This window comes from Pollicipes pollicipes, unplaced genomic scaffold (genome assembly GCF_011947565.3).
Source record: "Pollicipes pollicipes isolate AB1234 unplaced genomic scaffold, Ppol_2.1 Scaffold_7261;HRSCAF=8764_pilon_pilon_pilon, whole genome shotgun sequence".
NCBI classification, from domain to species: Eukaryota; Metazoa; Arthropoda; class Thecostraca; order Pollicipedomorpha; family Pollicipedidae; genus Pollicipes; species Pollicipes pollicipes.
The window spans coordinates 45,620,710-45,647,667 of NW_023597054.1; the positions used below are offsets into that span (position 1 = coordinate 45,620,710).

General features: G+C 48.0%; 1 protein-coding gene across 1 annotated transcript; it reads right to left on the reverse strand.

Annotated features, from left to right (window-relative positions):
- Positions 1 to 460: 460 nt before the first annotated feature.
- On the reverse strand, positions 461 to 26,958 carry LOC119111513 (cuticle protein 19.8-like). The gene is made up of 9 exons (XM_037235330.1): positions 26,947 to 26,958; positions 25,932 to 26,039; positions 16,825 to 16,884; positions 16,580 to 16,650; positions 8,794 to 8,935; positions 8,584 to 8,736; positions 8,393 to 8,463; positions 872 to 1,013; positions 461 to 541 (listed from the first exon to the last, which is right to left on the reverse strand). The coding sequence occupies exons 1-9, from the start codon at positions 26,956 to 26,958 to the stop codon at positions 461 to 463; spliced, it is 840 nt and encodes a 279-aa protein (XP_037091225.1).

Here is a 26,958-nt window from a genome sequence, read left to right on the forward strand (position 1 = left end):
GAAGAACAAAGGCAATCTCAAATCTGTGAAGAAGAGCGCGAAGCAGCACCACAAAACGGCCAGCACTACATCACTGCTCAACGAGCGACCCATGCAAATAAACGGCGGCGACAACAAAACGATGCCAGATCTTCCTGGTCGGTGAGAGTTGCTGCCAGGAACGTTGTATGCCCAAAGCAGCCTTCACCTATGCTGTCTTTCCGAGGGATCAATTTTTCACGCTTGCGATTAGACAAAACCCCATGAGGGCAATCGAAGTACCGCCAACAGCGTGACGGGGCACGTAAGCGATGTTTTGCACATCAACTCTCAATCACGTTGAGAGAATATCCCTCACATGGCAGCTTTCAGGTGTAATGGCAAATACACACATATAGAGCGCATAACAGTGAGCACGAAACAAAAAAGCAAGCACTTTAGAACAGATAAGCAGCGAGCAATCTTTACAGAGAAACAGTTCTTAGATATACAGAAGACCGTAGGAGAACGTCGGGTGAGTTGAGCTGTAGGAGTACGAGACACCCTCAGGACCGTACGTGCCCTGGAACGTGACGGGAGCGCCGGAGGCAGCGTATATCTGAGGGTAGATACCGAGAGCGGCCGCATTGTACAGGCGGGCGTGCTCGGCCTTGGCAGCGGCCACCTCGGGGGTGTCGCTGACGGGCAGAGGAGCGCTACGCTTCTTGCGGTAGTCAGGGGCAGCGGCGGCGGCGGCGGCAGCCTTGGCGTACAGCTTGCGGAACTCCGCCTTGGCGGCCTTCACATCAGCCGTGTCCTGGACGGCGGCAGGTCCGGCCAGGCTGTACACGGACGCCTTCAGGTCGGCGGCGGGAGCCACCGGCACGTTGGTGCCCTGCACACGGAAGCCGGCCGCGTCCGCCACGTAGTTGACTGTCTGGGTCAAGCCGTTGGCGTCCACGTAGCTGTAAGAGCCGACGGTGCCGCCGTAGGCGTCCTTGCTCTCCGACTTGGTGCTCAGGCCGTCACTGTAGCCATAGCTGTATTCTCCAGTTCTGCTCAAGGAGTAGTGCTGAGAGCTGACACCGGCCGGGGCGGCGTAGGTTGTGTAGGGGGCAGCAGCGTTGATGGTGTAGGGGGCAGAAGTGTAGGTAGTGTAGGGGGTAGAAAACTTCTTCTGGTATCCGGCGGCGTACGGGTATCCCGAGTAACCAAGCCCGCTGTAAGGCAGGTACTGGGCAGCCGCAATGGCCAGAACAGCGGACACTACCACCTGAAAAAGACAGTGTGAGCTTTTCATGTGCAATTTTAAACAATTAAAAGGCAAGAAAACAAGGTTGGAAGAAAAGGAAAAAACAGTGGTGCTGCAGACGTCATTGGCAAGTAGGCCTCACACAATTTTTTTCAAGCTATGAGTACCGAAGGTAATGATGAAACAATGCGCTTTAAATAAAACTGCAAGGCAGCATCCATTTAAAGTTCGCAAGACACGTTCAAACATCTTAGGCATATTGTTACTCACTGTTTACATGCTACGATTGATGTTACGTATCCCGATGGCGAGACTGATGAGACAAACAAATGAGTTGACACTGCGTCAGATTTCCTTCGAAATGTTCGATAACTAGTAGAATTATACTCATAAGGACCCAAGCACCTGGTAGAGCAAAACATCTCATATCAATATATATCTATGACAAACGTGGCGACGCGGGGAACTCACCAGGACTTTCATGGCTGAACTCGCTGGTGTCTGTGATGCCTGTGGCCCAGCGTCGGCCAGTTATATACCAGCTGTAGCCGGTGCTGGCTGGGTGGAGCCACGCCCATGGCGACGGAAACGCTCACATGCCACTGGAGGTGTTACCCAGCCGGCCCCGGCGGTCAGCGGCGACCCCCGTACACCCGTTCACCAAGGTCGGGGAGGGGCCCGTCCCCTCATGCTAATCGCAGAGAGATGATGTTCCCGCTGAAGGGAAGTCTTGTTGCAAGGTAGCAACACAAGTAAATGAGACGCCTATTATTAACGGAAGATGGTAAGAGTCCCCGACTGATAAACTGCTGGGCGCGGAAAGCCACTGGGCGTCCATTACGGTAGCTGTCCTTGGAGAAGTCCGTTGCTGCCGAATGTTGCCGAGCAGTGTCAGTGGCCGACCGGCCTCGACTACCGTTGCAATCCCAACAGCGTCCGTCCCGTAATTTCATGAGGCCATGGAATGCATATCACATGTGTGCTTTGTTTTGTATACTATGTTGAGGAAGGAATTAATTGTTCGCCATGAAAAACGGCGCATGACAATCAAGTGCAAAAGCCATCGCAATCTCTTGAAATAGGATGCAAACAAGCGAAAGAAAATGTCCAGCGCCGCATCACTACTAAACGAGCCTTGCTGGCTTGACCCTTGCTGGCTCATTCAGCGATGACAACGACGAAGCGATGCCCGAATTGCCTTGGTAGCAGGAGTTTCTGCCAGGAATGTTATGCGCCCTTAGGCTGCATTCACTACTAATAACGTTAAGTGTCAGCTCTTCATAATCGCGAGCAAGGAAAACTCCATGAGGATACCCGTAAGCACCGCCGACCGCGTGACGGCGCATATGCGCCGCAAGTGCAACCATGGTCAGGTGCAACTACATGCTATTTATCGCCGTTGATTGGAAGATTTGACGTTTTGCCAGAGGCATCAATATACGTAATGCTGGGGGACGTGTTGTTTTAGGGTAGTGCGGACCATAAAGCCTCCCAGAAGTCGTCCACTTCACAGAATGTTACTCCTGAATAGGATGACTTGCGATCAGTGCCGCGGCTGCACCAAAGATCATGTGACTTCAGGGAGCAGAACAGACCGTATTGGGCGTTGCGGCACGTCAAGGTCTTGCCGAAAAATCTCGCCGTTGACCAGTAAGTTCACGACCGAATGGTAACATCAAGGTATCACAGTAAGCACTGCTTCCCCAAATCCATCCAGTCTAGAAGCTTGGTCTAGATATAAAATAGACATAATGTCATGCACTAGTATAAAAGTATGTACGAATATGAGCCTTTTCAGCGCAGAAGGGTAGCGACCGCCTTGCTTGACCACCCAGTGGACTGGTATGGTCCGAGTTGGCAGGTAGGGCCCTGGAAACAGCGTAGGGCGCTTCAAGCTTTGGAAAGGCCCAAAAGTATCATGGAGGACACCTTAACCATCGGTGGTGGCACAGCCGGTTCACATAATTGTACTTCTGGGCACATGGGAAGAACCCAGAACCGCTACGAATGGACCACAAGATGCGGATGCCACGGCAGCTTAGCGTACAGGGCAACAGGTGGCAACAGCGTGGGACTCTTGAGCGAATAGGAAAAATCCGTTAGGACACCTGAGTGACCGAGAGTGCACCAGCAGGGTAACAAATAGCACCCCCGACCACAGCGTAGTGCCCTCCGAGCAAATGGGACGAACCATACCGATGTGGAAGGTCACAGTCAGCGATTGAGAGTGTGCCGGAAAATCAACATGCAGGGTCCCCAGTAGCACCGTAGCGCCCATAAAGAGCCTAATTGACCCTTTTTCTACCTCAACCATACCAATCAGTGAAAGGTTGTTTCGTTGGTCACGGTCCCTTCACATTTCCTTGGGGACCGTTCTGGTCGTTTGCAAGCCAGTGCTGTCAAGCATATATCGCATCGATAAGGCTTAAGAGATAATAGTTTTATGCCGACATATGTCGGCCCGCAGTATACTGACAGGCGTTGGTGTAACGATGATGTCGATGAAATCTTGGTTTTGTTGTCAAATTGCAGACATATAATTCGGCTAATGGTCACAAGAGCATAAGGTGAATCTATATCTCATAGCAGGAATTGCGCGTGTTGGGAGTACTTTTGGCATTCATGTGTATTCGCCTTATGCACGCACACACACACACACACACACACACACACATATATATATATATATATATATATATATATATATATATATATATAGTGTGTGCGTGTTGTGTGTGTATATATACCTACACATAGTTTTAACTTTCCACGAGATAGTTCTGCTCATACACAGGCCACTATAATCGACAGCGCTCTTTGCTTTGGATGCTTTCATGTATAGTTCTTGTAGGCTTTCGAACGTCACTTTTGCTATCGATTTTAGATTAAGAATAAATTTGCCAAAGAAAGCTGTCATGTATTCATATATTCGTGGCTCAACGGTCCAGAAGCAACGTACATCCATTTTCAAAAGCAACATATGGCTCTTCGCTTCATGTCGGCAACTGAATAATATGAACTGAGAATATGAAACACAAGCATAAAAAACAATGGGCTTCTGTTTGAATAATACAAACTGTCGTTTTCACTTGATAAAAAACAAGCCGGGAAAGAAACCTGGTACTATAGCTGCACAGAAGCCATCATTAACATCATACACCGTGGCCTGCACAAACAACGTGGTAAATTACAAAGGTGTATTCCAAACACCCTACACCTTTAAGACCCTTACACAGTTTTATCTGCGACAGGTTCATTGCTTGTGTAATTTATTAGTAATGTTTCTACAAAGCAAATATTCAAAAGCTTGATTGATAGGTTTGTTTATCACCGGCTTGTGGTCATAAATGAGCAATGCTTCCAGAATGTTGAGGTTTCTTGTGTTGGATGCAGACACTAGAATATCAGTCATTTGTGTGAGCATTTGGCGCGTGAGACCAGTACCGTGGTCGCCTTACACGTGATCTCTTTGTGCCACCTACGTGAGATGCGTTGTGAGGTGTCGGGAGAAAGGTGTAATTACATCAATGTAGGATACGCAACGGATCCTGCATCTTCGTCTTGCCAGGAAGGCTGTATACTGCGTTGGTGCGCTACAACATCTGTGTTTTGATGGCGTTGTTTTTTAGGATGAGATCTCCAGTTTTGCGAGTTATGTGATATATATGCAATCTAAGCATATCGCCGTCCACGCCATTTACGTTTTATTGGCACTCAATCTTCAAATACATTCCTGTAATTATGTGGACTGAATTGCGATGCTTACGATAGTAGATGCTTTTGGATGGACTGGTTTTTAGGCTGTTAATAGTGGTGCGAATGATTCGAAGGCTTATCACTTGATAAGAGCTAGCACAGCCACCAGGATCGCTCGCCTTGCGTTGCCGCGCGGCGAATCCAGCTCCTGCTCCCTCCCCTTCCCGATCACCTTTTGTGAGATCGCTTTGAGAGGGACTGTTATTGTTCCGGTGCAATTCTGTTGCATGGTATAAAATGTTATTCGTCAGTGGATGATGCCTTTCCGAAACAGGGGGATGCCATCATCCTTAAGGGGTGCCGACAGTTTCTGGCACGCAAATACCAACGCATGGTAGGGGTGGCGGGCGAACTTCAAAAAATATTGTCAGTTTTCATTTGTTTTTGTACTTTAACGTGCAAAGGCCACATGGAGAGATGGTCTGTGTCACCTGGGCTGTCAGGTAGCCAGACATTTTCTGGCATTACATTATGCCTAACCTGTCATCGTTAGACCCAAAGCACGCGACACTGCGGTGGTGGGACGGAACCTCTAACACTGAGCTATTGGAATGCGGGACTGAGCGTGACACAAGAGAGCGAATAGTTCCATGAACGTAGTTCGCGACGGGGCTGATGTGCAGGCAACACATCACCCTCATTTATTCACCTCACCTCATCATTCACCCCTCCCCCCCCCCACACACACGTAATCGATTACCTTTCGCATACTAGGTGTTACAGGTTGCTCTATGCCGTACGGGCGCCTGTGAAGCTGTTATGTTCTGTCTTACAACTTGTGTGTCTTGTGTTTGCATGATTTTAAACATGAATGCCGTGAACGTGGCGCGTGCGTTTTCTTCAAACACCATGGGCGCCCATTCAAAACACTGAGGTCACCCAAGGCTCTCTATGGGCACTTGGAGTGTCTTTTTATTCTTCAAAACCTCTTTAACGCCCATGCGACGGTTTCAAGTCTCAGAGACGCTCTTTCAATCCCGGGGGCGCCTCTCCAGAATTCGAGCACCATGTTACGTTAGGGGGGAGGGCTCCTAACCGAACGAGCCGTTTTTGAGATATTAGTGGAAGTCATTCGAATTTTGCCCGGAAATTAATTTAAACCTTGGGAGTATTTTCGGGACCCAGGAACACCCTTTGAGCGCTCAGATCCGCCACTCAAGATTTTATGTCGTTTTGTTTGGACGTCCTTTTCTTTTTAAAGCGTCCTTTCTCACATTGCAACATATCTTCGGAAGTCAGGAGTGCTGTTGGAGTTTTAACGGAGAACCTTTCTGGGCTTTGGACGCCCTCTTGTTTTTAAGTACGTTTTTTCACCCTCAGGACATGTTTTCATACATCACGGGAGCCATTTTGACCACCGGCGGCGCTGTCCAGGGTGCTGGGCACGCAGACTCTCAAGCGCATCCTTCTCGACCTAGAAGCACATCTTTAGACCACAAGGGCATCTTGTGGTCCATCGGGCGCACCAAGGGTGCCCAATCCATCCCACGGTATGGGCACCCTTTATTCTTTAAGGCATTCGTCTAAACTTCGAGACATAGTTTAAAACTACAAAGACGCCGCTTTAGTTCTCAGACCAGGTCAGGGTATGGGATGTTATTTTTCTATTCGCTTAGAGCGTTTTAGATCTGGTTCTGGGGCATATTAAGAACGTCAGCAACGCTCTTCGAGCCATAGGAGCGTCCCTCCACGGTTTGAGGCCCGCATTTACTCTTTAGGGCGTTTTTACCGCCCCCGAGGCGTACCTTTGAGCGTCAGGGGCGACCTTAAGCCATTGGGGGCGGTGACTAGCTCTTAGAGCACCATTTTATTGTAAATGGTGTTCTTCTCGTCCTCGGAACATATCCTACGGGGTACCCGAGTGAGTACTCGGAAGGTGCTATTTCAGTCCGGAAGCTTTTGATGTCCTTTTATTTTTGGGGTATCCATCTATGCTCTGGGACATACTTTCAGAACTATGGGCGTCCTTTCGGCTACTGGGGGTGCCTGTTGTCCCTCCCCCAAGGTTTGGGAAAGCTTTGGATCTTCATGATCATTACACCCCCTTCACCCTTCTGGTCCGTGCTGGACGCCCCTTTAACAGCGCCGGCATGGTAGGCCGCCTTCGCCGCTCGAGAGCGCCCCCTGGATGGGCGCCTTTCCTTTTCGGTCGGGAGGTGGCACGTGCCTTCATTGGAATGCTCGTGTCTCAGCCCGCCCTCTCCCCCTCCCCTCTGGATCTGCCGCTGGTTGTAGATGTGTAATACACTAGTTGTGTTCACAGAAAAGCATTGTACTGGACACATATACCCGGTTAGCTCTTGCATGGTATACAAATGTGACTTTGGCTGGCCTCAGATGACCTCTAGGTCAGCCTATAGTGATATTTTCTCTCTGGAACACCTTTGTCCCACAGCTGCACCAAATAAAATAGGTTGACCCGGAAGGAAATATTGAAAAGCATTGTTCTTTTCGGTACAGAAATGGTTCTTGTCGGAACAGAAACGGTTGGAGTAGTCTCCACTTCGTCTTAACGCTCATTTTCGTGCACTCAGTATCAGTCGTGAAGTGATAAGGTAGGTTTTACTTGTATCTATTGTAGCGACCATTTTTCACATTTCGTAATCTCTGTCGGCTCTACACTTGACCTAAGGTTCAAATTAAGGCCTACACTAAGGAAGGGAAGGTGAAGTCAGAAATTGTGTGTGCATTCTTCGTGATTTAAGGAGAAATTCACAACACTACCTTTGTTTTCCTTATATCACCTCTTAAAAATGGAGATAACAGTGGGAAGTCAACTTCCCCTGGCTTGGCGCGGGATAATGGTATATATATATATATATATATATATATATATATATATATATATATATATATATATGTGTGTGTGTGTGTGTGTGTGTGTGTGTGTGTGTGTGTGTGTGTGTGTGTGTGTGTGTGTGTGTGTGTGTGTGTGTGTGTGTGTGTGTGTGTGTGTGTGTGTGGTATGTGTATATGTCTATGTGCATATATATAGCGATTCAAACAACTTCACTTATCTTTTCAACACCTTACAAACGTGTTAGCACTTGATCATGACCACAGATTTAAATGTCAACTTTCAACAACATCCTAATGTTTCCGTCCTGATGCCATTTAATCCATTCCTGCTGGTATGTTCCAGATCGGCCACAGTCGGCATCAGAGATTACACTTATAATGCTGAAAAGAAACATAACTCCGAGACTTTTGGCTTTCCTCAATAATCACTCACCTCTATGTCCTTTGTTCCCTTCGAGATTCTGATTCGCACGCTCTCAACATTCTTGACAGAACACACCAAACATGGCAGCTTTCAGGTATAATTACAAGGAGGCACAAGTAACGCATAAAATAGTGAGCAAAAAATGAAAGTAAGCACTCTTGCACAGCGAGCAATCTGTACAGAGAAACAGTTCTTAGATATACAGACGACCGTAGGGGAACGTCGGGTGAGTTGAGCTGTAGGAGTACGAGACGCCCTCAGGACCGTACGTGCCCTGGAACGTGACGGGAGCGCCGGAGGCAGCGTATATCTGAGGGTAGATACCGAGAGCGGCCGCATTGTACAGGCGGGCGTGCTCCGCCTTGGCGGCGACCACCTCGGGGGTGTCGCTGACGGGCAGAGGAGCGCTGCGTTTCTTGCGGTAGTCGGGGGCAGCGACGGCGGCGACGGCAGCCTTGGCGTACAGCTTGCGGAACTCCGCCTTGGCGGTCTTCACATCAGCTGTGTCCTGGACGGGGGCAGGTCCGGCCAGGCTGTACACGAACGCCTTCAGGTCGGCGACGGGAGCCACCGGCACGTTGGTGCCCTGCACACGAAAGCCGGCCGCGTCCGCCACGTAGTTGACTGTCTGGGTCAAGCCGTTGGCGTCCACGTAGCTGTAAGAGCCGACGGTGCCGCCGTAGGCGTCCTTGCTCTCCGACTTGGTGCTCAGGCCGTCACTGTAGCCATAGCTGTATTCTCCAGTTCTGCTCAAGGAGTAGTGCTGAGAGCTGACACCGGCCGGGGCGGCGTAGGTTGTGTAGGGGGCAGCAGCGTTGATGGTGTAGGGGGCAGAAGTGTAGGTAGTGTAGGGGGTAGAAAACTTCTTCTGGTATCCGGCGGCGTACGGGTATCCCGAGTAACCAAGCCCGCTGTAAGGCAGGTACTGGGCAGCCGCAACGGCCAGAACAGCGGACACTACCACCTGAAAAAAACAGTGCGAGCTCTCCATATACAATTTTAAACAATTCAAAGGCAAGAAAACAAGGTTGGAAGAAAAGGAAAATACAGTGGTGCTGCAGACGTCATTGGCAAATGGGTTTTACACAGATTTTCCAAGCTACGAATACCGAGGTTAATGATGAAACCATGCTCCTCAAATAAAACTGCAAGGCGGCATCCATTTAAAGTTCGCAAGACACGTTCAAACATTTTAGGCATATTGTCACTCACTGTTTACATGCTACGATTGATTTTACGTATCCCGATGGCGAGATTGGTGAGACAAACAAAAGATTTGACACTGCGTCAGATTTCCTTCGAAATGTTCGATAACTAGTGGAATTATACTTATAAGGACCCAAGCACCTGGTAGAGCGAAGCATCTCAAATCAATATATATCTATGACAAACGTGGCGATGCCGCGAACTCACCAGGACTTTCATGGCTGAACTCGCTGGTGTCTGTGATGCCTGTGGCCCAGCGCCGGCCAGTTATATACCGGCTGTAGCCGGTGCTGACTGGGTGGAGCCACGCCCATGGCGACGGAAACGCTCACATGCCACTGGAGGTGTTACCCAGCCGGCCCCGGTGGTCAGCGGCGACCCCGTACAGTCGTCCACCAAGGTCGGGGAGGGGCCCGTCCCCTCATGCTAATCGCAGAGAGATGAGGTTTCCGTTGAAGGGAAGCCTTATTGCAAGGTAGCAACACAAGTAAATGAGATGCTTATTATTAACGGACGATGGTAAGCGTCCCTGACTGATAAACTACTGGGCGCGGAAAGCCACTGGGCGTCCATTACGGTAGCTGTCCTTGGAGAAGTCAGTTGCTACCGAATGTTGCCGAGCAATGTCAGTGGCCGACTGGCCTCGATTAGCGTTGAAATCCCAACAGCGTCCGTCTCGTAATTTCATGCTGGCATGGGATGCATATCACATGTGTGCTTTGTTCCGTATACTATGTTGAAGGAGGAATTAATTGTTCGCCATGAAAAACGGCGCATGACAATCAAGCGCAAAAGCAATCACAATCTCTTGAAATAGGATGCAAACAAGCGAAAGAAAATGTCCAGCGCCGCATCACTACTAAACGAGCCTTGCTGGCTTGACCCTTGCTGGCTCATTCAGCGACGACAACGACGAAGCGATGCCCGAATTGCCTTGGTAGCAGGGCTTTCTGCCAAGAATGTTATGCGCTCCTAGGCTGCATTCACTACTAATAACGTTAAGTATCAGCTCTTCATAATTGCGAGCCGGGGAAACTCCATGAGGATACCCGTAAGCACCGCCGACCGCGTGACGGCGCATACGCGCCTCAAGTGCAACCACGGTCAGGTGCAACTACATGCTATTTATCGCCGTTGATTGGGAGATTTGACGTTTTGCCAGAGGCATCAATATACGTATTGTTGGGGGACGTGTTGTTTTAGGGTAGTGCGGACCATAAAGCCTCCCAGAAGTCGTCACTTCACAGAATGTTACTCCTGACTAGGATGACTTGCGATCAGTGCCGCGGCTGCACCAAAGATCATGTGACTTAAGGGAGCAGAACAGACCGCATCGAGCGTTGCGGCACTGTTAAGGTCTTGCCGCGAAATCTCGCCGTTGACCAGTAAGTTCACGATCGAATGGTAGCATCAAAGTATCACAGTAAGCACTGCTTCCCCAAATCCATCCAGTCTAGAAGCTTGGTATAGATATAAATTAGACATAACGTCATACACTAGTATAAAAGTATGTACGAATATAAGCCTTTTCAGCGCAGAAGGATGGCGACCGCCTCGCTTGACCACCCAGTGGACTGGTATGGTCCGAGTTGGCAGGTAGGGCCCTGGAAACAGCGTAGGGCGCTTCAAGCTTTGGAAAGCCCAAAAGTATCATGGAGGACACCTTAACCATCGGTGGTGGCGCAGCCGGTTCACATAATTGTACTTCTGAGCACATGGGAAGAACCCAGAACCGCTGCGAATGGACCACGAGATGCGGATGCCACGGCAGCTTAGCGTACAGGGCAACAGGTGGCAACAGCGTGGGACTCTTGAGCGAATAGGAAAAATCCTTTAGGACACCTGAGTGACCGAGAGTGCACCAGCAGGGTAACAAATAGCACCCCCGACCACAGCGTAGTGCCCTCCGAGCAAATGGGACGAACCATGCCGATGTGGAAGGTCACAGTCAGCGATTGAGTGTACCGGGAAATCAACATGCATGGTCCCCAGTAGCACCGTAGCGCCCATAAAGAGCCTAATTGACCCTTTCTCTACCTCAACCATACCATTCATTCAAAGGTTGTTTCGTTGGTCACGGTCCCTTCACATCTCCTTGGGGACCGTTCTGGTCGTTTGCAAGCCAGTGCTGTCAAGCATGTATCGCATCGATAAGGTTTATTAGGAGATAATAGTTATGCGCCGACATTACTCGGCCTGCAATGTACTGGCAGGTGTTGATGTAACGGCAATGTCGATGAAATCTTGATTTTATTGTGAAAATGGAACCATATAATTTGGCTAATGGTCACAAGAGCACAAAGCGAATTTATATCTAATAGCGGTAATTGCGTGTATCGGGAGTATTTTGGCATTCATGTGTCTCCACCTTATGCGAACACACACACAAGCACACACACACACACACACACACACACACACACACACACACACACACACACACACACACACACACACACACACACACACACACACACACACACACACACACACACACACACACACACACACACACACACACACACACACACACAACACACACACACACACACACACACACACACAACACCACACACACACACACACACACACACACACACACACACACACACACACACACACACACACACACACACACACACACACACACACACACACACACACACACACACACACACACACACGCACACACACACACACACACATATATATATATATATATATATATATATATATACATATATTCATAATTTCCACCAGGTAGTTCTCCTCATACACAGGCCACTAAAATGGACAGCGCTCTTCGCCTTGGATGTCGTCATGTTTAGTTCTTGCGGGTTTTCGAACGTTACTTTTGACATCGATTTTAGATTAAGAATTAGTTTACCAAAGAAGGGTGCCATGTATTCATATATTCGTGTCTCAACGGTCAAGAAGCAACGTATATCCATTTACCAAAGCAACATATTTCTCTTCGCTTCATGTCGGCAACTGAATAATATGAACTGAGAGTATACAACACGAGCACACAAAAAAACAATTGGATACTGATTGAATAATACTAACTGCCGTTTTCACTTGACATAAAACAAATCGGAAAAGAAACCTAATACTAAAGTCGCACAGAAGCCATCATTAACATCATACACTATGGCCTGCACAAACAACGTGATAAATCACAAAGCTGCCTACCAAAGACCTCACACCATTAAGACCCTTACGCAGTTTTGTCTGCGACAGGTTCATTGCTTGTGTAATTTTTTAGTTACGTTTCTCAAGACCAAATATTCAAAAGTTTGATTCATACGTTTGTGTGTTACCGATTTGTGGTTATAAATGAGCAATGCTTCCAGAATGTTGAGCTTTCCTGTGTTGGATGCAGACACTAGAATTTCAGTCATTTGTGTGAGCATTTGGCGCGTGAGACCAGTACCGTGGTCGCCTTACACGTGATCTCTTGGTGTCACCTCCGTGAGGTGCGATGTGAGGTGTCGGGAGAAAGGTGTAATTACACCAATGTAGAATACGCAACGGAACCTGCATCTTCGTTGTTGCCAGGAAGGCTGTATACTGCGTTGGTGCGCTACAACATCTGTGTTTTGATGGTGTTGTTTTTTATGATGAGATCTCCAGTTTTGCGAGTTATGTAATAGATATACAATCTAAGCATATCGCCGTCGACGCCATTTACGTTTTGTTGGCACTCAATTTTTAAATACATTCCTGTAATGATGTGGACTGAATTGAGATGCCTACGGTAGTAGATGCTTTGGATGGACTGGTTTTTAGGCTGTTAATAGTGGTGCGAGTGATTCGAAGGCTTATCACTTGATAAGAGCTAGCACAGCCACCAGGATCGCTCGCCTTGCGTTGCCGCGCGGCGAATCCAGCTCCTGCTCCCTCCCCGTCCCGATCGCCTTCTGTGAGATCGCTTTGAGAGGGACTGTTATTGTTCCGGTGCAATTCTGTTGCATGGTATAAAATGTTATTCGTCAATGGATGATGCCTTTCCGTGACAGGGGAATGCCATTATCCTTAAGGGGCGCGTAAATACCAACGCATGGTAAACGGGCGAACTTCAAAAAAAATTGTCAGTTATCATTTGTTTTTGTACTTTAACGTGCAAAGGCTACATGGAGAGATGGTCTGTGTCACCTGGGCTGTCAGGTAGCCAGACATTTTCTGGCATTACGTTATGCCTAAGCTGTCATCTTTAGACCCAAGGCACGCGATACTGCGGTGGTGGGACGGAACCTCTAACACTGAGCTATTGGGATGCAGGACTGAGCGTGACACAAGAAAGCGAATAGTTCCATGAACGTAGTTCGTGACGGGGCTGATGTGCAGGCAGCACATCACCCTCATTTATTCACCTCACCTCATCATTCACCCCTCCCCCCCCCCCCCCACACACACGTAATCGATTACCTTTCGCATACTAGGTGTTACAGGTTGCTCTATGCCGTACGGGCGCCTGTGAAGCTGTTATGTTCTGTCTTACAACTTGTGTGTCTTGTGTTTGCATGATTTTAAACATGAATGCCGTGAACGTGGCGCGTGCGTTTTCTTCAAACACCATGGGCGCCCATTCAAAACACTGAGGTCACCCAAGGCTCTCTATGGGCACTTGGAGTGTCTTTTTATTCTTCAAAACCTCTTTAACGCCCATGCGACGGTTTCAAGTCTCAGAGACGCTCTTTCAATCCCGGGGGCGCCTCTCCAGAATTCGAGCACCATGTTACGTTAGGGGGGAGGGCTCCTAACCGAACGAGCCGTTTTTGAGATATTAGTGGAAGTCATTCGAATTTTGCCCGGAAATTAATTTAAACCTTGGGAGTATTTTCGGGACCCAGGAACACCCTTTGAGCGCTCAGATCCGCCACTCAAGATTTTATGTCGTTTTGTTTGGACGTCCTTTTCTTTTTAAAGCGTCCTTTCTCACATTGCAACATATCTTCAGAAGTCAGGAGTGCTGTTGGAGTTTTAACGGAGAACCTTTCTGGGCTTTGGACGCCCTCTTGTTTTTAAGTACGTTTTTTCACCCTCAGGACATGTTTTCATACATCACGGGAACCATTTTGACCACCGGCGGCGCTGTCCAGGGTGCTGGGCACGCAGACTCTCAAGCGCATCCTTCTCGACCTAGAAGCACATCTTTAGACCACAAGGGCATCTTGTGGTCCATCGGGCGCACCAAGGGTGCCCAATCCATCCCACGGTATGGGCACCCTTTATTCTTTAAGGCATTCGTCTAAACTTCGAGACATAGTTTTAAACTACAAGGACGCCGCTTTAGTTCTCAGAGAAGGTCAGGGTATGGGATGTTATTTTTCTATTCGCTTAGAGCGTTTTAGATCTGGTCCTGGGACATATTAAGAACGTCAGCGACGCTCTTCGAGCCATAGGAGCGTCCCTCCACGGTTTGAGGCCCGCATTTACTCTTTAGGGCGTTTTTACCGCCCCCGAGGCGTACCTTTGAGCGTCAGGGGCGACCTTAAGCCATTGGGGGCGGTGACTAGCTCTTAGAGCACCATTTTATTGTAAATGGTGTTCTTCTCGTCCTCGGAACATATCCTACGGGGTACCCGAGTGAGTACTCGGAAGGTGCTATTTCAGTCCGGAAGCTTTTGATGTCCTTTTATTTTTGGGGTATCATCTATGCTCTGGGACATACTTTCAGAACTATGGGCGTCCTTTCGGCTACTGGGGGTGCCTGTTGTCCCTCCCCCAAGGTTTGGGAAAGCTTTGGATCTTCATGATCATTACACCCCCTTCACCCTTCTGGTCCGTGCTGGACGCCCCTATAACAGCGCCATAATGGTAGGCCGCCTTCGCCGCCCGAGAGCGCCCCCTGGATGGGCGCCTTTCCTTTTCGGTCGGGAGGTGGCACGTGCCTTCATTGGAATGCTCGTGTCTCAGCCCGCCCTCTCCCCCTCCCCTCTGGATCTGCCGCTGTTGTAGATGTGTAATACACTAGTTGTGTTCACAGAAAAGCATTGTACTGGACACATATACCCGGTTAGCTCTTGCATGGTATACAAATGTGACTTTGGCTGACCTCAGATGACCTCTAGGTCAGCCTATAGTGATATTTTGTCTCTGGAACACCTTTGTCCCACAGCTGCACCAAATAAAATAGATTGACCCGGAAGGAAATATTGAACAGCATTGTTCTTTTCGGTACAGAAATGGTTCTTGTCGGAACAGAAACGGTTGGAGTAGTCTCCACTTCGCCTTAACGCTCATTTTCGTGCACTCAGTATCAGTCGTGAAGTGATACCGTAGGTTTTACCTGTATCTATCGTAGCGACCGTTTTTCACATTTCGTAATCTCTGTCGGCTCTACACTTGACCTAAGGTTCAAATTAAGGCCTACGCTAAGGAAGGGAAGGTGAAGTCAGAAATTGTGTGTGCATTCTTCGTGATTTAAAGAGAAATTCACAACATTACCTTTGTTTTCCTTATATCACCTCTTAAAAATGGAGATAACAGTGGGAAGTCAACTTCCCCTGGCTTGGCGCGGGATAATGGTATATATATATATATGTATATATGTGTGTGTGTGTGTGTGTGTGTGTGTGTGTGTGTTTGTGAGTGTGTGTGTGTGTGTGTGTGTGTGTGTGTGTGTGTGTGTGTGTGTGTGTGTGTGTGTGTGTGTGTGTGTGTGTGTGTGTGTGTGTGTGTGTGTGTGTGTGTGTGTGTGTGTGTGTGTGTGTGTGTGTGTGTATATATGTCTATGTGCATATATATAGCGATTCAAACAACTTCACTTATCTTTTCAACACTCTACAAACGTGTTAGCACTTGATCATGACCACAGATTTAAATGTCAACTTTCAACAACATCCTAATGTTTCCGTCCTGATGCCATTTAATCCATTCCTGCTGGTATGTTCCAGATCGGCCACAGTCGGCATCAGAGATTACACTGATAATGCTGAAAAGAAGCATAATTCCGAGACTTTTGGCTTTCCTCAGTAATCACTCACCTCTATGTCCTTTGTTCCCTTCGAGATTCGGATTCGCACGCTCTCAACATTCTTGAGAGGACACACCAAACATGGCAGCTTTCAGGTATAATTACAAGGAGGCACAAGTAACGCAGAAAATAGCGAGCAAAAAATGAAAAGTAGGCACTCTTGCACAGCGAGCAATCTGTACAGAGAAACAGTTCTTAGATATACAGACGACCGTAGGGGAACGTCGGGTGAGTTGAGCTGTAGGAGTACGAGACGCCCTCAGGACCGTACGTGCCCTGGAACGTGACGGGAGCGCCGGAGGCAGCGTATATCTGAGGGTAGATACCGAGAGCGGCCGCATTGTACAGGCGGGCGTGCTCCGCCTTGGCGGCGACCACCTCGGGGGTGTCGCTGACGGGCAGAGGAGCGCTGCGCTTCTTGCGGTAGTCGGGGGCAGCGGCGGCGGCGACGGCAGCCTTGGCGTACAGCTTTCGGAACTCCGCCTTGGCGGCCTTCACATCAGCCGTGTCCTGGACGGGAGCAGGTCCGGCCAGGCTGTACACGGACGCCTTCAGGTCGGCGACGGGAGCCACCGGCACGTTGGTGCCCTGCACACGAAAGCCGGCCGCGTCCGCCACGTAGTTGACTGTCTGGGTCAAGCCGTTGGCGTCCACGTAGCTGTAAGAGCCGACGGTGCCGCCGTAGGCGTTCTTGCTCTCCGACTTGGTGCTCAGGCCGTCACTGTAGCCATAGCTGTATTCCCCACTTCTGCTCAGGGAGTAGTGCTGAGAGCTGACACCGGCCGGGGCGGCGTAGGTTGTGTAGGGGGCAGCAGCGTTGATGGTGTAGGGGGCAGAAGTGTAGGTAGTGTAGGGGGTAGAAAACTTCTTCTGGTATCCGGCGGCGTACGGGTATCCCGAGTAACCAAGCCCGCTGTAAGGCAGGTACTGGGCAGCCGCAACGGCCAGAACAGCGGACACTACCACCTGAAAAAGACAGTGCGAGCTCTCCATATACAATTTTAAACAATTCAAAGGCAAGAAAACAAGGTTGGAAGAAAAGGAAAATACAGTGGTGCTGCAGACGTCATTGGCAAATGGGTTTTACACAGATTTTCCAAGCTACGAATACCGAGGTTAATGATGAAGCCATGCTCTTCAAATAAAACTGCAAGGCGGCATCCATTTAAAGTTCGCAAGACACGTTCAAACATCTTAGGCATATTGTTACTCACTGTTTACATGCTACGATTGATTTTACGTATCCCGATGGCGAGATTGGTGAGACAAACAAAAGATTTGACACTGCGTCAGATTTCTTTCGAAATGTTCGATAACTAGTAGAACTATACTTATAAGGACCCAAGCACCTGGTGGAGCGAAGCATCTCAAATCAATATATATCTATGACAAACGTGGCGATGCCGCGAACTCACCAGGACTTTCATGGCTGAACTCGCTGGTGTCTGTGATGCCTGTGGCCCAGCGCCGGCCACTTATATACCGGCTGTAGCCGGTGCTGACTGGGTTGAGCCACGCCCATGGCGACGGAAACGCTCACATGCCACTGGAGGTGTTACCCAGCCGGCCCCGGTGGTCAGCGGCGACCCCGTACACCCGTCCACCAAGGTCGGGGAGGGGCCCGTCCCCTCATGCTAATCGCAGAGAGATGAGGTTTCCGTTGAAGGGAAGCCTTATTGCAAGGTAGCAACACAAGTAAATGAGATGCTTATTATTAACGGACGATGGTAAGCGTCCCTGACTGATGAACTACTGGGTGCGGAAAGCCACTGGGCGTCCATTACGGTAGCTGTCCTTGGAGAAGTCAGTTGCTGCCGAATGTTGCCGAGCAATGTCAGTGGCCGACTGGCCTCGATTAGCGTTGAAATCCCAACAGCGTCCGTCTCGTAATTTCATGCTGGCATGGGATGCATATCACATGTGTGCTTTGTTCCGTATACTATGTTGAAGGAGGAATTAATTGTTCGCCATGAAAAACGGCGCATGACAATCAAGCGCAAAAGCGATCACAATCTCTTGAAATAGGATGCAAACAAGCGAAAGAAAATGTCCAGCGCCGCATCACTACTAAACGAGCCTTGCTGGCTTGACCCTTGCTGGCTCATTCAGCGACGACAACGACGAAGCGATGCCCGAATTGCCTTGGTAGCAGGGCTTTCTGCCAAGAATGTTATGCGCTCCTAGGCTGCATTCACTACTAATAACGTTAAGTATCAGCTCTTCATACTCGCGAGCAGGGGAAACTCCATGAGGATACCCGTAAGCACCGCCGACCGCGTGACGGCGCATACGCGCCTCAAGTGCAACCACGGTCAGGTGCAACTACATGCTATTTATCGCCGTTGATTGGGAGATTTGACGTTTTGCCAGAGGCATCAATATACGTAATGCTGGGGGACGTGCTGTTTTAAGGTAGTGCGGACCATAAAGCATCCCAGAAGTCGTTCACTTCACAGAATGTTACTCCTGACTAGGATGACTTGCGATCAGTGCCGCGGCTGCACCAAAGATCATGTGACTTAAGGGAGCAGAACAGACCGCATCGAGCGTTGCGGCACTGTTAAGGTCTTGCCGCGAAATCTCGCCGTTGACCAGTAAGTTCACGATCGAATGGTAACATCAAAGTATCACAGTAAGCACTGCTTCCCCAAATCCATCCAGTCTAGAAGCTTGGTCTAGATATAAAATAGACTAAATGTCATACACTAGTTTAAAAGTATGTACGAATATAAGCCTTTTCAGCGCAGAAGGGTAGCGACCGCCTTGCTTGACCACGCAGTGGACTGGTATGGTCCAAGTTAGCAGGTAGAGCCCTGGAAACAGCGTAGGGCGCTTCAAGCTTTGGAAAAGCCCAAAAGTATCATGGAGGACACCTTAACGATCGGTGGTGGCACAGCCGGTTCACATAATTGTACTTCTGAGCACATGGGAAGAACCCAGAACCGCTGCGAATGGGCCACAAGATGCGAATGCCACGGCAGCTTAGCGTACAGGGCAACAGGTGGCAACAGTGCGGGACTCTTGAGCGAATAGGAAAAATCCTTTAGGACACCTGAGTGACCGAGAGTGCACCAGCAGGGTAACAAATAGCACCCCTGACCACAGCGTAGTGCCCTCCGAGCAAATGGGACGAACCATGCCGATGTGGAAGGTCACAGTCAGCGATTGAGAGTGTGCCGGAAAATCAACATGCAGGGTCCCCAGTACTACCGTAGCGCCCATAAAGAGCCTAATTGACCCTTTTTCTACCTCAACCATACCAATGAGTCAAAGGTTGTTTCGTTGATCACGGTCCCTTCACATTTCCTTGGGGACCATTCTGGTCGTTTGCAAGCCAGTGCTGTCAAGCATATATCACATCGATAAGGTTTATTAGGAGATAAAAGTTCTGTGCCGACATTACTCGGCCTGCAAGGTACTGTCAGGCGTTGGTGTAACGATGATGTCGATGAAATCTTGATTTTATTGCCAAAATGCAACCATATAATTTGGCTAATGGTCACAGGAGCACAAAGTGAATTTATATATAATAGCAGTAATTGCGTGCATCGGGAGTATTTTGGAATTCATGTGTCTCCCCTTATGCGCACACACACACACACACACACGCACACGCACGCACACGCACACACATACGCAAACGTATTCGCACACGCGTATGCCTACGCGTACGCGGAAGCACACACACACACACACACACACACACACACACACACACACACACCACACACACACACACACACACACACACACACACACACACCACACACACACACACACACCCACACACACACACACACACACACACACACACACACACACACACACACACACACACACACCACACACACACACACACACACACACACACACACACACACACACACACACACACACACATATACATATATAAATATATACATATATATATATATATATATATATATGTATATGTATATATATATATATATATATATATATATATATATATATATATATATATATATAAATACATATATATTTATTTATTTATATATTTATATATACATGTGCTTATAAAATAATATCTGTGGCTATATATAATATAATAATATGTATGGAAATATAAATTTATATATATATATATATGTTTGTATATATAGTAAATATATATATATATATATATATATATATATTCATAATTTCCACCTGGTAGTTCTTCTCATGCACAGGCCACTATAATGGACAGCGCTCTTCGCCTTGGATGTCGTCATGTTTAGTTCTTGCGGTTTTTCGAACGTTACATTTGATATCGGGCTTAGATAAGGAATTAGTTTAACAAAGAAAGGTGCCAAATACTCACATATTTGTGGCTCAACGGGCCAGAAGCAACGTATATCCATTTGCCAAAGCAGCTGATGGCTCTTCGCTTCATGTCGGCAACTGAATAATATGAAATGAGAGTATATGAAACACGAGAAAAAAAAATTGGATTCTGATTGAATAATACTGACTGCCGTTTTCACTTGGCAAAAAACAAAGCGGAAAAGAAACCTAATACTATTGTCGCACAGAAGCCACCATTAACATCATACACTGTGGCCTGCACAAACAATGTGATAAATCACAAAGCTGCCTACCAAAGACCTCACACCATTAAGACACTTACTCAGTTTTGTCTGCGGCAGGTGCATTGCTTGTGTAATTTATTAGTAATGTCTCTCAAAACCAAATATTAAAAAGTTTGATTCATACGTTTGTGTGTTACCGATTTGTGGTTATAAATGAGCAATGCTTCCAGAACGTTGAGGTTTCTTGTGTTGGATGCAGACACTAGAATTTCAGTCATTTGTGCGAGCATTTGGCGCGTGAGACGAGTACCGTGGACGCCTTACGCGTGATCTCTTTGTGCCACCTACGTGAGGTGCGTTGTGAGGTGTCGGGAGAAAGGTGTAATTACACCAATGTAGGATACGCAACGGAACCTGCATCTTCGTCGTTGCCAGGAAGGCTGTATCCTGCGTTGGTGCGCTTCAACATCTTTGTTTTGATTGTGTTTCTTATGATGGGATCTCCAGTTTTGCGAGCTATGTAATATATATGCAATCTAAGCGTATCGCCGTCCACGCCATCTACGTTTTGTTGGTACTCAATTTTCAAATACCTTCCTGTAATTCTGTGGACTGAATTGAGATACTTACGATAGTAGATGCTTTGGATGGACAGGTTTTTAGGCTGTTGATAGTGGTGCGAGTGATTCTAAGGCTTGTCATGTGAAAAGGGCTAGGCACAGCCACCAAGACGGCATTCGCCTTGCGTTGCGGCGCGGCGAATCCAGCTCCTGCTCCCTCTCCGTCCCGATCGTCTTTTGTGAGACGGCTTTGAGAGGGACTGTTATTGTTCCGGTTCAATTCAGCTGAATGATATAAAATGTTATTCGTTAACTGATGGTGCCTTTCCGTGACAGGGGGATACAATCATCCTTGAGGGGTGTCAACAGTTATTGTCATCTTTATTGTCATTATTATTGTCATCTTTAAACTCAAGCCATGCGACACTGCGGTTGTGGGACGGAACCTCTAACACTGAGCTATCGGAATGCGGGACTGAGCGTGACACAAGAGAGCGAATCGTTGCATGAACGTAGTTCGCGACGGGGCTGATGTGCAGGCAGCACATCACCGTCATTCATTCACCTCACCTCATCATTCCCTCCCCCCCCCCCCCCACACGTAATCGATTGTCTTTCTCATCATTGGCGTTACAGGTTGGCCTATGCCGTACAGGCGCCTGTTAAGCTGTAATGTTCGGTCTCACAATTTGTGTGTCTTGTGTTTGCATGATTTTTAACTTGGATGCCGTGAAAGTGGCGCGCGCGTTTTCTTCAAACACCATGGGCGCCCATTCAAAACACCGAGGTCACCCAAGGCTCCCTTTGGGCACTCGGAGTGTCCTTTTATTCTTTAGAACCTCTTTGACGCCTTCGTGACGGTTTTAAGTGTCAGGGACGCCATTTCAATCCCGGAGGCGCCCCTCCAGAATTTGGGCACCATGTTACGTTAGGGGGGAGGGCTACTAGCCGAACGAGCCCTTGTTTAGATGTTAGTGGAAGCTATTCGAATTTTGCCTGGAAATTGGTTTAAACCTTGGGAGTATTTTCGGAACCCAGGAACACCCTTTGAGCGCTCAGAGCCGCCACTCAAGATTTTGTGTCCTCTTGTTTAGACGTTTTTTTGTTCTTTAACACACGCCCGGGTGGCCGGCTAGATACCCTTCGCCTATGTGGGGGGTCAATTTGACCTCCCCTGAGATCTCGAGAACTAAGAAAGCTAAACACGCCAAATTTGCAGGGTGTGTTGAACGGTAAGAGATCTCACTTAGGTCAAAGGTTTAGGTTCCTATGGTATGACCTTCGGGTCAAAAAAAGGTCAAAGAAGTTCAGGTTCCAGGTTGGTCTCCAAAATGCCCCTAGAATCTAGATATCCGTTTTTAAGCAAAAAGTCACATTCTCATTCAAGATCGAGTGACTTTGATTGATCTTTTGGACGTCAAGGTGACCTAGATCATACAAGATTGCTTTGAGTTTTGTATTTGGCTAAGCGACAAAGATTACGCTAGGCAGTATGTTCCTAAACAAAATGTTGACCTGGGTCTTTCTAGGTCAATGACCTGTTCTGACCTCTGACAAGTCCATGGAAGATGCATAATGTGGTTCCTGTTGTCAATTAACTCGAAATGAGCACCAGAAACTATCCCATACAGCAAGCCCAAGAATAGCAAAACAGGTTGTCTTTTACCTTGGTGTGACCTTCATACCTGACCTTTGGTCAATGTAATCTGCTCAATCAACTGTTGTTTTGCCTAAGAAAATATCTTAGAGATGCATGGCTTCGTCTAACACTCCGTTGCTGGGTCAGATTGAAAGATTCCCTAGAAATTGTCCTCGCTGAAACCATGGCCTGATTTTGACCTGCCATTCGTTAGCGACCTTACAAGGTAAATTTAAGTTTTTGATGCCAAACGATATGCTATTCAATTGCCTACAGCTATGCAAAATTTGGCGCGGCTACGCTGCCTCGTTCGGAAACTGTTCCGGAAAAACCCTCGGGGTTTTAATTTGCCCCCCACCCGAGCGCGTGTTAAGGCGTCCTTTCTGACATCACTACCCATCTTTAGAAGTCAGGAGCGCGGTTGGAACTTTAACGGGTGACCATTCTGGGCTTTGGACGCCCTTTTGTTTTTAAATGCATTATTTTCACTTTCAGGACATGTTTTCATCAATAGCGAGTACCCTTTTGGCCACCGGAGGCGCTGTCCAGGGTGCTGGGCACGCAGACTCTAAAGCGGATCCTTCTCGACCTCGAAGCACATCTTTAGACCACAGGAGCATCTTGTGGTTCTTCGGGTGCACCAAGGGTCCCCGAGGTTTCCACGGTTTGGGCAACCTTAATTCTTTGAGGCATTCGTCTCGACTTCGGCACATATCTTAAAACTTCAAGGGCGCCGCTTTAGTTCTCAGAGCCGATCAGGGTATGGGATTTTATTTTTCTATTCGCTTAGGGGTTTTAGATTTGGTCCTGGGACATATTAAGAACGTCAGCGACGCTCTTCGAGCCATAGGAGAGTCCCTCCACGGTTTGAGGCCCGTATATACTCTTTAGGGCGTTTTTCTCGCCCTCGAGGCGTATCTTCGACCGTCCTTCAGTTATTGGGGGCAGTGACCAGCTCTTGGAGCGCCATTTTATTGTAAATGGCATCCTTCTCGTCCTCGGAGCACATCCTTCGGGGTACCCGAGTGAGTACTCGGAAGGTGCTATTTCAGCCCGGAAGCTTTCGATGTCCTTTCATTGTACAGGGTATCCATCTATACTCTGGGACATACTTTCAGAACTATGTGCGCCCTTTCGACTACTGGGGGTGCCTGTTGTCCCTTCCCCCAGGTTTGGGGAAGCTTTGGATCTTCATGATCATTACACCCCCTTCCCCGCTCTGGTCCGTGCTGAACGCCCCTTTAACAGCGCTGGCATGGTGGGCCGCCTTCACCGCCCGAGAGCGCCCCCTGGATGGGCGCCTATCCTTTTCGGTCGGGAGGTGGCACGTGCCTTCATTGGAATGCTCGTGTCTCAGCCCGCCCTCTCCCCCTCCCCTCTGGATCTGCCGCTGGTTGTAGATGTGTAATACACTAGTTGTGTTCACAGAAAAGCATTGTAATGGACACCTATACCCGGTTAGCTCTTTTTCCTCTTGCATGGTATTCAAATGTGACTTTGGCTGACCTCAGATAACCTCTAGGTCAGCCTATAGTGATGTTTTGTCTCTGGAACACCTTTGTCCCACACCTGCACCTAATAAAATAGGTTTAGCCGGAAGGAAATATTGAAAAGCATTGTTCTTTTCGGCACAGAAATGGTTCTTCTCGGAACAGAAATGGTGGGAGTAGTCTCCACTTAGCCTTAACGCTCATTTTCGTGCACTCAATATCAGTCGTGAAGTGATAAGGTAGGTTTTACTTGTATCTATTGTAGCGACCATTTTTCACATTTCGTAATCTCTGTCGGCTCTACACTTGACCTAAGGTCTAAAATAAGGCCTACACTAAGGTAGGGAAGGTGAAATCAGCAAATGTGTATGCATTCTTCGTGCTTTAAAGAGAACTTCACAACATTATCTTTGTTTTCCTTATATGACCTCTTGAAATTGAAGATATTAGTGGGGAGTCAACTTCCCCTGGCTTGGCGCGGGTTAATGGTATATATATATATATATATATATATATATATATATATATATATATGTATATGTATATATATATATACACATATGTATATGTATATATATATATATACACCTACATACATATTTATATATATATATATATATATATATATATGTCTTTATATATATATATAGTGATTTGAACAACTTCATATATATTTTCAACACTCTACAAACGTGTTCGCACTTGATCATGACCACAGATTTAAATATCGACTTTCAACAACATCCTAATATTTCCGTCCTGATGCCATTTAATCCATTCCTGCTGGTATGTTCCAGATCGGCCACAGTCGGCATCAGAGATTACACTGATAATGCTGAAAAGAAGTATAGTTCCGAGACTTTTGGCTTTCTTCAATAATCACTCACCTTTATGTCCTTTGCTCCTTTCGAGATTCTGATTCGCACGCTCTCAACATTCTTGAAAGTACATGCCAAACATGACAGCTTTCAGGTATAATTACAAGGAGGCACAAGAAACGCATAAAATAGTGAGCAAGAAATGAAAAGTAACCACTCTAGCACAGCGAGCAATCTGTACAGAGAAACAGTTCTTAGATATACAGACGACCGTAGGGGAGCGTCGGGTGAGTTGAGCTGTAGGAGTACGAGACGCCCTCAGGACCGTACGTGCCCTGGAACGTGACGGGAGCGCCGGAGGCAGCGTATATCTGAGGGTAGATACCGAGAGCGGCCGCATTGTACAGGCGGGCGTGCTCGGCCTTGGCGGCGGCCACCGCGGGGGTGTCGCTGACGGGCAGAGGAGCGCTGCGCTTCTTGCGGTAGTCAGGGGCAGCGACGGCGGCGGCGGCAGCCTCGGTGTACAGCTTGCGGAACTCCGCCTTGGCGGCCTTCACATCAGCTGTGTCCTGGACGGGGGCAGGTCCGGCCAGGCTGTACACGAACGCCTTCAGGTCGGCGACGGGAGCCACCGGCACGTTGGTGCCCTGCACACGGAAGCCGGCCGAGTCCGCCACGTAGTTGACTGTCTGGGTCAAGCCGTTGGCGTCCACGTAGCTGTAAGAGCCGACGGTGCCGCCGTAGGCGTTCTTGCTCTCCGACTTGGTGCTCAGGCCGTCACTGTAGCCATAGCTGTATTCCCCACTTCTGCTCAGGGAGTAGTGCTGAGAGCTGACACCGGCCGGGGCGGCGTAGGTTGTGTAGGGGGCAGCAGTGTTGATGGTGTAGGGGGCAGAAGTGTAGGGTAGTGTAGGGGGTAGAAACTTGTTCGTGTGTCTCGGCGGCGTACGGGTGTCACCGAAGTAACCAAGCCCGCTGTAAGTCAGTATACTGAGGCAGCCGCAACCGGCCAGAACAGCGGACGCTACCACCCTGAAAAAGACAGTGTGAGCTTTCCATGTGCAATTTAAACAATTCAAAGGCAAGAAAACAAGGTCGGAATTAAAGGAAAAACGGTGGTGCTGCAGACCTCATTGGCGAATGGGCTTTACACAGATTTCCCAAGCTATGAGAACCAAGGTTAATGATGAAACCATGCTCTTCATATAACAACTGCAAGGCAGCATCCATTTAAAGTTCGCAAGACACTTTCAAACATCTTAGGCATATTGCTACTTACTGTTTACATGCTACCATTGCACTATTACGTATCCTGATAGCGAGATTGATGAGACAAACAAATGATTTGACACTGCGTCAGAGTTGTTTCGAATGTTAAATAACTAGTAGTATTATATTTGTAGAAACCCGACCATTGGTAAAGCGAAAAATTTCAATCAATATATATATATATATATATATATATATATATATATATATATATATATGACAAACATGGCGATGCGGAGAACTCACCAGGACTTTCAT

What these genes read in the sequence shown, in the direction of transcription:
- LOC119111513 (XM_037235330.1), bottom strand. An exon ending in ACGTTCCCCTACGGTCGTCT is followed by an intron (nt 1,014 to 8,392) that starts GTATATCTAAGA and finishes CTCCTTGAGCAG; the next exon opens with AACTGGAGAATACAGCTATG. An exon ending in TCAACTACGTGGCGGACGCG is followed by an intron (nt 542 to 871) that starts GCCGGCTTCCGT and finishes GTCACGTTCCAG; the next exon opens with GGCACGTACGGTCCTGAGGG.